General features: G+C 36.5%; 1 protein-coding gene across 10 annotated transcripts in view; it reads left to right on the top strand.

The window, feature by feature from the left end:
* Window positions 1-11,372, top strand: part of KLF12 (Kruppel like factor 12) — a 361,876-nt gene extending 350,504 nt beyond the window's left edge. For all 10 annotated transcript variants that reach the window (XM_043504595.1, XM_038371243.2, XM_043504589.1 and 7 more), the window contains one exon: window positions 2,263-11,372. In XM_043504595.1, coding sequence (XP_043360530.1) covers window positions 2,263-2,444 — 182 coding nt within the window. In that variant the 3' untranslated portion in view covers window positions 2,445-11,372. The remainder of the gene's footprint in view (window positions 1-2,262) is intronic.
* Window positions 11,373-12,003: the final 631 nt, after the last annotated feature.

Genomic DNA, 12,003 nt, shown 5'->3' with positions numbered 1-12,003 from the left:
TTTCTTCCTGCAGGGTTGTCATCTTAGGGAATGCCCCAATGGGAGTGGTTCACTACTTATCTTTGGTATGTCTCCTTCCTAGTTGAGGGCAGAAGCCACTTCCCCTGGCCTTCCTCCTTCTTCCAAGTCAAGAGATATTGGGGCCCTTTTGTGGGAGGGAGGCTGTGATGGAGGGAAGGCCCTGAGTCTTACAGAGCTCTCAGGAGCTTCAGGTAATCTGGATATGATTCAGAAAATAACCCACACTGTGGTTTATGTACTGCACTTAGACTACTGTATCTCCACTTTGCCTTGGAAGCCTCTACTACCACAGGAACCAAAAAGGTCTGTTTCAGTTAGTGTGAATGAAAAGAGATTTACAATGTGTTGAAGATGCGGGCACAGTGATGGAGTGACACATGCTGTAGTTAGAAATCATTCATATGATATGAGGAGATCATTAGTATAGATCTGCCAAGTCAGATGGAATATTGTACATTTGTACAGCATTCCACACTAACTTTTTGTGGTAAGGGGGTTTAAGAGAATTCTGTGGCAAATCTGAGTACGTTTTGTAGCACTTTGTCACTGGCAAGAACACGTAGCCAGCCATCTGCCATTTAGCTCATGCTCATACACCTCATTTTGGTGCAGAATTTTCAGAGCCAGATGCCATGGACATCCAGAAGACAGTAAATATTCAGCATTTTGCATGCAATGGAGGATCACAGAATTAGATTGACAAAGTTGGTATCCTCATTGTTGCTTCCAGCTATGTACTGTAATCAAGTTAAAACCCAGAATACTGGATTGTCTTTGCAGTAGTTGTTTTACTTCACTGTCAGACATCAGAAGCAGTGAAATTGTCGTGTGTTAGCTGGTGTATAGGTACAGTATATCCTAGATGTTTTGCAATAGGTATAACTCTAATTAGCTCAAATGTTGCTACTGCTATACCTATATATGGTGCAGCATATGAATTCTTTATAAAGTCACATGCTGCCATTTCATCTAGAGGTTTCAGGTCTTATCCCTTTAAAACATGGCAACAATTTTCTAAACTGGGAAATCAGTGAGATTTTTCCTTTGAAATTATAATGTGCTCAACAAGTGTTTGTTGACTTTTGGAGAGACACCTGCAGGGAGGTGCTGTAGGGGGCCAAGGTAAGCAGTCTCTCACTGTTTTATGTAATTGAAGTAGTATTTTGCTACTCATTTTGCTCAGGATTCCAGGCAGCCTAAATATGAACCAGAACTAGCGTGGCAGATGGTTTCTAATAAAGAAATCATTGAGGTAGAGATGCTTTTTTCCTCGTAACACTGCTTGTGGCTGGCTGATTTAGCAACTGCAACCACAGTATACCTGATGAGTTTCAAAATTCTAATTCAATTTGCCAATGGAGTTCCTTAAAGCACACATTTATGTGCACAAAAACACGTCAAGATGGTTTTCTTTATCAGTTTTTGATGCACACTAGACTGCTGAATATGGGAGATACCCAAGAGCAGTTAACATGTCACCACAGAGTGCTGGGGTGGTGATGAAATTACATAACTTTGTGGCCTATAAGAGTAATAGAAATGGGTTTGCATAACAAAAATATTAATTTGTAAATGAATAAAATAAGGATGTTTTGAATTATTCTGCTGGTATTGTATTGACTTATATAGAACCTGTATTATGCAGTGCAACTTACTTTTTTAAGTACAACATTTTCCAGAGCATTCAGAATTGGTCTCACTCTGATCTCATTGAATTCACCCTAATTGAACAAGAACAAGGAGAGATCCTCACTGGTTGCTCTTTTTCTGTTTATTTTGAGAAATATATTTTATTTTTATAGACTTTATAATGTGCTAGTAAATGTTCTGTTGTGTAGTTTGTAACAATGATGGAGCCCTTCTAATGAGAGACTTCCCTTTAGCATTCTGCCTTTGAATGAAAACTGAGGAGAGTCTGCTATTTTGAGATCAGGTGTGGACTGAGGAAGTGCGAGCTAAAAGGATTGCACTATTATTATGGTAGTGCTTGCACAAAGCTCTGTCCTCAGATTGTTGTTGCCTTAATCTGGTTGATTCTCTTAGTCATGTGACTCCTGTAGGACTGAAGAAATCTGGACCAAAATATTTTGTCTTTTGGTACAGATTCAGAAAGTAAAAATTTTGAAAATTTTCCTTAAAACACCCACAGGCCATGGGAGTGGGACGCATGGGCTTGAAGTGGCTGGGATCAACTGAATAGAAAGTCACTACGTGTTTCTTTCTCTCTCTTGTCTATCCTAGGAGAAAAACCATACAAATGTACCTGGGAAGGGTGCACCTGGAAGTTTGCTCGCTCAGATGAACTGACAAGGCACTATCGCAAGCACACAGGAGTGAAGCCATTCAAGTGTGCAGACTGTGACCGCAGCTTTTCCCGTTCAGATCACTTGGCGCTGCACCGCCGTAGGCACATGCTGGTGTGAGAAACGCTACTTGTCAAGCAGAGTATAAGAGCTGGGTCTCTTAACTACGTGCATTCAGCAGGGCTGAATCCTCTTCTACAGTGTTAACACAAAGGACATTCCATGATGTCCATACAAAAAAGCAGGAAAAGAAGTGCCACTCTTCTCCTTTCCATCTGAAGTTAAAGCCCCCTAGCATGGCAACCCCCCAAAATGTCATCATGTTCACCTGGGAGATAGCAACCTAAATGCTACAAAAATGGGCATTATTTTCCATACTGTGTCCTTTAACAACATTTATGGCCTGTATATGTTCTCAGCTGTTGGACATTTTATTCTTGACAGTTATTGCTATTTTGATGATCAGATAACACAAACCAATGACAAGAACAAGACCTCTAGACCTTTAGTATTCCATTGTCTCCCCTTTTTTTTGAGTACCATCTAATCAGTATATAAAATATCCCTGAACTGTGTTACAAACAAGCTGCACGAACGTCAGCGAGAAGATTTTGCTGGAGAGGTTCCACTATCTGAAGTGTAGGGACACTTAAGCAAACTTTTGCAATAATGATGGTGGTGTTTTACTATTTCACCACGGTTTGTCATTATGACCTAAAGGATATGTAACCTTTTCTTTTTCATAGATTTTTTTGTTGTTGAAGTCTGTAAAACAAAATGGGGTAGCAGCATTTCAGCTGAAGTACAGTATAAGCATCTGTGGTCTGCTATGGATTTGTTTAGAACAGTTTGTATAGAAAGATCCCATCTACAAGCTACTGCCCTGTTCTGAAAGTGCAGTTTTTTGTCACCCAGGCATCCTCCCTTTCTACATCCATGTATTTGATTACAAGGAAACAGTGAAACAAATCTTATATCCACTTGCACCAAGATTAGTGGCGTGGCCGACCATAAAATGGAATTAAATGTACCACTGCTAGTGAGAAAAAGCAGAAAAGAAACAGCCGAATCTCAAACAGATGAAAGCAATAATGAATGAAATGGCTTTCCAGACAAAAACATATTGAGGACTATTGCAAAACCCAATCTTTGTACCAACTAAGGTGGCCGTAAAGAAATAGCACATTGGATTTTTTGTGTTATGTTGACAGCTTAAACTATTCTTTCTGATGTTTGTTGGCCTGCTAGGTACCACAGTTAAATTTTTTCATTCCCATTGAATGTAATAGTTATTTTGTGGCTTGAAAAATGAAATAGGTGAGGGGCTTGGGAAACTCCCACTGTTAATGGGTTAATAAAGTAGAAGAGATGTTCTCTGAAAGAGATGATCAACAGGGTGCTAGTTTCCTCACTTGGAAGTACAAGATAAGGAGACATTTGTCAATCCTCCATTATGCTATAAATAGCCCTTCACATGGGATCCAGAGGTTGCCACTGCAGGTTCCACCCGAACCTCCTTAGTTTACATGAAAGCAAATTGTTTATCATTCCCATGCAGCCCTATAATTGTGAACCAATTTGTATTAATTAAATTATATGGTAAAGAGAGGAGAAACTCTTAGCAAGCAATTGTTCTTTAAAACAGAACAGGTTTTTTTTCTTCTCTGTGAGGATCTGTTATTCAGGTCAAAGTGACAAAGAGGCTTGGTGAGATGTTGTGTGTGTTGAGATGTTTATAGTTTAGAGACAAAAAGTAAATATACATAACATATAAAAGACAAAAGACACATAACATCTTCTGCAGTACATTTAATTATTTACACTTGGTTCCAGGAACGGCACAAATTAAATTCATGATGCCACTTGATGCCATGATGTTTGACCAGTCTGAATTAACTTCTGATTCCTGAAATAACAATTATTATGTTACAGGGCTTCTTAAATCAAAACAATCTTTAAGAAAAGTTCAACTAATAGCTGATGAAGGCATAACTGTAAACACTAAAACAAGTGCAAATAATTGAAGAATAACTGTATAAAGATTGACAGGCCCAAAGTTTGATCATCCCTAGATATATTTGTAAATGTTCTCCTGATACTGAACAATTGATCAGCTCTCCCAAATAAGGGCTTCAAGAGTGTTTAACTCCAGCTCCCCAACTAAAAGAGCAGCACCAAAAAAAAGTCTTTGTTGTCACTTCATGAGCTTGCCTCTTCCATGTCTCGTTTCCTGTCCTATTCTCATGATCAGGTAGGTCATCCAAATAAAAAAAAAACATTTCAATATCTAGCCTTCTCATAACCAGCACTGGAGACCCCAGCACTGAGAGCGAAAGGGACAGTGTAACAGGCTGTGACTGAAACAAACCTAGAGCACACAATAGGTAGGTGGGTTGTCATGGGGTCTCTTGACTATACAGCTGAGATTTTACTACCAGTGTTGCATCCCTCATATAAAGGATTGATTTTTCAGTGTATGTGAGATATCATTAGCATTGTCTGTAGGTTACAATTTTGGACCCACCTGTATTAACTTCAGTGTCCTTTTAAATGTACCACTCCTTCTAAAAACTTAGGAACAGGGTTCAAGCACAAGTCAATGTATGAGATTTCTTTTAATGCACAATCAGCAATTATTCAAGTAGCAGTAATTAAACATAAGGAACCAGAATTTATTTTTGGTTGGTCTTTACTGGTGCATAAAAATATTCCCTTCAGCAAATAATGTGGTGTCTCTTCTTTTTTTTTTTTTTTTTTTTTGACCTAGTTTATCTTTAGAAAACAAAGTTTATTGTCCAGAAGGAGATTGATAAGCCAGTCTGGATAGTTTTCAGAAACAGCGGTAAGGGATGTCATCATTTCTCTCATCTGGTTGCCTATTCATTTACATATTAAAAACACTGCAGCAGATAACAGAAAGGGCCTGGTTGTACTCTGGATTAGAGCAATGTGAAATGGGTAAAGCCATTAAATTCAGTGGAGTTACACCAGCATAAAGCTAGCGTAAGGGACATCAGAAACAGGTCCAGAGACAGAAGTATCAAATACTGGAGTTTTCAGACAATCCCTCTTGACACATTCTCCAGTTAGGAAGATTAAAATAAAACGTGTGTATGAAAGAGCTTTCATATTGCTATTCTATCCAGACAACCTCTCCAATCAGCTATGTCTGCTTTTGGGGTTTGTAGGCGCCCATTGAAATTAATGGGGAGCTTCACGTGTATTTGAGCGCACAGAATTTGGCCCAATATGTTTAGTGAGACCATTTTTAATGCTTCTGTTCTTGGTCTGAAATGATTTAAGGGAAGTTATCTTTGAAGAGAGAATGTCAGCAACCCACAATGTTCAGATCTAGATCTGAACTTCCTCTGACTCCAACAGTGTTCTCAAACCAAGGGTTTTGGTTCAGAGCTACCTCCAATCTTTTGCATTAATGTAAAGTCTGATATTCCGTATTATAATTTCCTCTAAAATGCCAAGTTCTGTTGCAAATGTGCAACTTGAATGGCTTACAACATAAACAGCATGCAGGAATATCTGGTGTCATCTTTACACAACACACTATATCTGTACATATGCAGTAGTAAAACACAAATGTGAACCATCCCATTCTTGCAATAAGAGCAAATTTTTATCCTCCTCAGTGAATAAATAGTAGACAGGAAGTACACTGTATGCATTACAGCTTGCATGTGCACCTATGCTACAAAGTGTTATGCTCCAAGTGATTTTAAAAGGCTGCTTTTGGTCTGGACCTTAAAGCCCAGTCATCAATAGTGTCTGAAAACATATTGAACAAGTGTTCTCTTTGATACAGGATTTTTTAAACTTTACATTTTCATTACTTTTTTTAAAAACCTGTATGATCCAGCACTTTGAAATCAGCTCATTGCAATGGCAGTTTATAAAGAACATGAAGATGCAGTATTCCTTATTCTCCACTTTCTTATACTTAGCACCATTAAAAGTAAAATAGGTTTAAACTAAGGCGCATGTGAAATTGTTTGCTGAAATAATGAAATTAACAGTGTTAAAAATGCCATCAGTAATATCGGTATTTGGGGTAAATTCACTTTGCAGAGAATCGACAAATAGCTGGGCAATACCCCAGAAATAATAATGGAATAATAACAACCACACATCTCATTTTCCATTAACTGCATAGAACAAGTACGCCAGGTTGTCATTGATAAATGTATCTTCTGATAATAAATGTTCTTTAATGGAAAAATTCTCTTTTTGCTTTATAGAGGGTGGCTGCCTCCATATGGAAATGAGTTTACCATCATTAAAATATTTTTTTAAAGAGGTCAGTGAGGTAAAGTGCATCTTCTACAGCATACAAAAATAGAGACCATTCAACATGTCCTCCCTGCCCCAATACACGCACACATCCACACCTGCATACCTCATCACATACCTCATCACACATGTAGTCAGAAACAAAGATTTAACTATGATTTCAAAACCAGATGAAGAATTGGAAAGGTTTCATACTGTAAAAGAAAATACCTTCACCTTATTAAGAAACCAGCTTGTATTACTGTATTATGTCTTTGCCTGTGTTTTATAACTGAAGATGTACATAAAGAAATTTCAAAACTGCTATATTTTCACAGTTTCATTACAGAGTAACAGTAACTGTGCAATGTATGCTTAGCAAGTCATGCCCATTGGTACTTTTAAATATGTAAAATCCTAATCAATTTCAGTAGCAATTCAGTTTTTAGTATGAAACCTAACTATAAGGATACTGCATCTTTAAAAATAATAGAATGAAGGTATTTTACTGTACTTGTAACAGTTTAAATATTCTGTAATATATGTGATAGTCGAAAAGTATTTTCAAACTTACAATTTTACACAGGTTGTAAATAGATTAAATGAAGTACGTTTAAAAAAAACTTTTAGTTTTCATCACAAAAAATAAAATTAAAACCTGCTCAGATATGCCTTGTAAAACTTACACACAGTTAAAATATAGGAACTCAATTGTTACACTTTGTCAGAGCATGTTCAGTCTGTACAAAAATGGAGTGGCCATTTGTCTTGGTTTATTGCTAACAGTGTTAGATGCAATTAAGCCATTTTGAGTCCTTGGAAGCTGAAAAAGTCCATACTCAAAATGCCTTAGTCTGAACAAGGTGAAAAACAAACAAAAAACAAGAGCTGCTGCATTGGTGCTTTTTTTCTAGTCACTAAAATGCACGAAAGATACAGTAGCAACAGACTCTCATTTAATTTACTTGTTGTGTTTATCTTCCCCTACAAAAATGCATTTTGAATGAAAGATTGCACATCTAAAACAGATGGTCAACTCTTTGCTGATTCCAGGGAATTTAGTCTTTTAGGTACAGTTGCATGTCAAGATGAAGTGCTATAGGAAGATTATGACATTTCTAGTGTACATATGCTTGTAACAAGGACCACCCAAAGTCCATTTACAGACATGAAACAGAAACTGAAAGTGCCTGTTCATGAATATTAGAACTTATGGGATGTTCTTATACTTTTACACAGCAATAACTAGGAACCTGTTATCAATAAAACAAAAATAAAATTACACTTGGACTACAATGATGCAACACAGAAACAAACACAAAGTGCCATTTGTTTTTTCATTTATTGAGATGATGTGCTAGAGCTTTTATCTTCTTTCTCTGGTCTGGTCTTTTCACAAGTCTGCAGGAAGGAAATGGATTCTAATTTACAGGTGAATCAGACACACACATCTAGTCTAAATTATATGTGGAGGTCATTGCCCAGCACTGTTTTGGGGGTCCATTTATGTCCAATTTGCTTGAGAATCATCTGGGCATCAATGGTATTGCCAAGTGAAATAATCCAGAAAACAGCAATAAAACCAGTGTAACCCTAGCAACTATTTCTAGAAGAATAATGCAATTGTTTTTCAATGGAAATTCCTTTGAAAATCCTCTCCGTTGGCTTTCAACTCTTAAACTTAGATTTCACACATTACTTCTCTCTCCTTTTTTGACCTCTTATGTAATAACCCTTTTATGAAAAATTTAGATCACCAGGGAACTAGCTGAAATACTTTAACAGTCGGCAAAGAATGGGTCACTCCCTTTTTTACATTTTGTGATAAGCAGATGGCAGCTTGGAGCATATTTAAATAACATTTGCAGATATTTTTAAAATGATCTAGAGAGAGTTTTTTATGTTTAATGATCTTACTAATCAACTATCCTTGACAATTACATTAATAAACTAATTGATTTTATTATAGAAAATGGCCAGCCATGACAACCAGGGCTTTTTCATGCTGTCTCTCTTTTTACATATAATCTTATACGTTTCTCACAGAAAGTTGATTAATTGATGTACTAATGGACTTTTAAAATATCTCAGTGGTGTCATTTCTCAGGCTTTTTCTGCTTCTTAAAACAAACCTCCTGAAGATCAGAATTTAAACTGAAGAACATTGCCTTTTATGCTTAAACAATACAATGCAGAGCATATTTTAAAAATAGCTTCTCAATTTGTAACTGCAGTTTTGCCCATACTACATTTTGTGTATGCAAAAATCCACATTTGTGTGTGCTGTTTGAATGGTATAACATCTGCTTGATTTGCACAAACTGAGGCAGGATTCTGTGTACACAAAAATAGTTGTTCAGAGAAAAACAGCAGGTGCAAATTTAGATACTGCTTTTGAAAATATGGGCCTATGTGTGCAAAAACTACTGCAGACATTAGTGTGTGTCAGTCAAACATGTTTCAGTACCACTAGTTTAGTAACACATTTTTTAAATCATATCAGCCGTTAGTGGATATAATCACATCAGGACATGCACATACTTACTCTGTGTCATTCTGAATTTAATGTCCAGACATTAAGCACATAAAAGATCTCAGTGCACACTGGGGATGGTAGTAGACCATCACAGAATATGTCAACAGAAGGCTGAATGGCTCCTGTTTTGTTTGTGTGTGTGTGTGTGTTTCCTGATGGAACAAATCTGGAAACTGGCCCCCAGAGAAAACTCCTTTAGGGGTTTTGGTTTGCTGCAGCAGTATCTGTCAGTTGGCCATTCATAAGAAAGGCATTATAGTCTTCATTATGCAAAAATGTGCAGTTCTTCTTGTTTCATTCTGCAATGCACACACACACACATACGTGCTTTTAGTTGCATTGATTGCCAGCATATCTCTGTAGTAGTTGTTGTTTTCATTGATGTTGGACTATGAAATAAACTGTATTAGCCTTGTAGTGTCATAGAATATTATGGACACACTCTTGCTCCTCAGCACAGGCAAAAATTCAGTGGGAATTCTCACTACTATAAGAATACAAGATTGAGCTCCTACTGGTAGGGATTCTCTGGGGCACTGTTGTGTGAATTCATAATCTTCAATGTTTTCCAGAGTTTAGTCTGGCAAAAAATTTCAGCAAGCTGAAATACTAATGACTGTAAAAATGCTTGATCTTTGTGTATTGTTGGACACATTGATTTGCTTCATGAGATATATCTTTGTATGTTTACCTTTAAAATACATTTACAAACATATATTGTGTTCAGCATTGCATCACACTGGTATGTGATGTGATTTTTATGGACTGTATTGAGATAAAGACCTGAGCCATGCAGTTTGGAACCAGATTTAGGTATCAACATTCTCTAAATCCATGCCCGTCAGATCTGAGGTTGGCCTTATCAAAGAAAGAGGTCTGAGACGCAGTCTTTCGATTGGGTCTGAACTTGCCCAAAATTCAGACTAGGTTGTATCTTTTTGGTTCTGATTCAAGCCCATTTCTAATTGCCATATATATATACTTCTAAAGACAGCTTCTTTCTCTCCAAATAGTTCTGTAAGTATAAATTCACTTCTTGTTTAGTGTAAGTTCTCCAACGAACACCCACACAACGCATTCTCTTTACCGGTTGTCTGTTTCTGAAAAATTATATCTTCCATTTGCATCCACAAGAGAACATACACAGTTATAAATGGCTAAATTGATTAAACTTCAGACATCAGGTCTTTAACACACCCCACCACTATTCCCCACCCTACACACACAAACACACACTCTCAAAGTGACTGAAGAGTTGAGACACTATCTACATGTGAGGTAAAAAATAATATTAACTTGAAGTGTTCTGTCAGCTCTGTTTTTGAAGAAACAAAAGAATAATAAAAAATATCATTCTTGGCCAAGCCAAACATGGATGGAGCAAATTCCACCATGATATTAGGTGTAACATTGAGGCCAGGGTTGAATTTGGCCCCCTATTTTTCCCTTCAGTTAGGTCATTGTTTTTGTAAGTGCCAGTAATTGTTTGTATAATCCTCTTGTGTAAAAATACAAAAACATCCCTAATTTACAAAACTACAGATTCAGGACTGAAGCTTCACAGCAGTGGAATAGTACGTACAGTATCTGATTCTCTTTCCTAGAATATGATGTGAAAGGGTCACTAGTCCATAACCCGACAGAGATAAGTGTGTCAATAGAAAGTCCTGTACTGAAAAGAATTAAAACTACCAGTGCTAGCAAGCAGATGTATTAATTCCTTAAATCTTTCTTTTGCTTTCTTTTCAAAGGGTTTTAACTGAAAAATATTTCTTTAAAAAAATCATCTAAAGATCTAATTTCCCAATAGTTTCCTCTGCATTTATATACTATGTAGTGTTTAGGCAACACCTATGTTATAAGTTTATTAATATTATGTAAGTGTTGTTCTTGTATTTATGTATAGTGTATGTACTGTAAATATACTCAGAGCTTTTTTCCTCTTACTGTAAAATGGTGATTTTTGCCCTATGATAATGTAAAGGGAGTCCCCTCATGAAATTGTCAGAGGATGACTATTCCAGTCTATTCTCAAAGATTTAAATGAAGAAGTGTTATTGTTTTTAATGGTGTCTCAGACATATTCTGTTGGTGCATTGCTTTTCTGTATTCAACTTTCCTATGAATTGAGCTGTGAACTGAAATAGAGTTTAAATCTTTAAATGTATGCATTTGTATAATTATCTGAATGGAGGCATGAAGGTTAAATAAAGCATTTTGTATAGAACAAACCCACTAATTCTTACTATGGGTGACTCAGATCTTCTGAAATACGATTATTAACTTTTTAAATTAAACCTTTGTTACAAAAATCTTTTCTGTAAACATATAGTGATTTTTAATAGATTTGTTAAGAAATGGATTGTATTTGCTTCTCTAAAAGCTACCATACAAAGTATAGGCATTTTTGCATCTATGTAACATGCAGGGGGCAAATCAGAGTAGCACTCAGTGATATAAATGGGAAAGTCCTAGGATGATAAAAATAATTTGCTTAAATATGATTATGTAAGGCCACATTTTCCACACATTTCCAGTAATGTTCTGAAAATGAGTTGAATACTTTTCTTTAAAAAGGTTAGCGTAATATCTTCTATCTATTACTGGGTTACCACTACTGTATGGTATCTGAGTGCCTACTAAGTATTTAAAAATGCAAATATATCAGTCTCTCTCTCTCTCTGTCTCTGCCCTTCTAGCCTGTAGGGGAAATAGCTTATAGACTAATTTATAGTTTCTTTGAATAAAGGTGTGTGTGTGACAGGTATCTATGTGAATGGATGCATTGTGTGTATGGGGAGAGGGGTGCACAGACGTGAGCGGGGGAAAGAGAATCAATTCTTGAAGGAAAGCTGTGGTAAG

The sequence above is a fragment of the Dermochelys coriacea genome, chromosome 1 (genome assembly GCF_009764565.3).
Source record: "Dermochelys coriacea isolate rDerCor1 chromosome 1, rDerCor1.pri.v4, whole genome shotgun sequence".
NCBI lineage: Eukaryota > Metazoa > Chordata > Testudines > Dermochelyidae > Dermochelys > Dermochelys coriacea.
The sequence above is the reverse complement of the archived record's forward strand: the minus strand, read 5'-3'. Positions and strand labels throughout refer to the sequence as shown.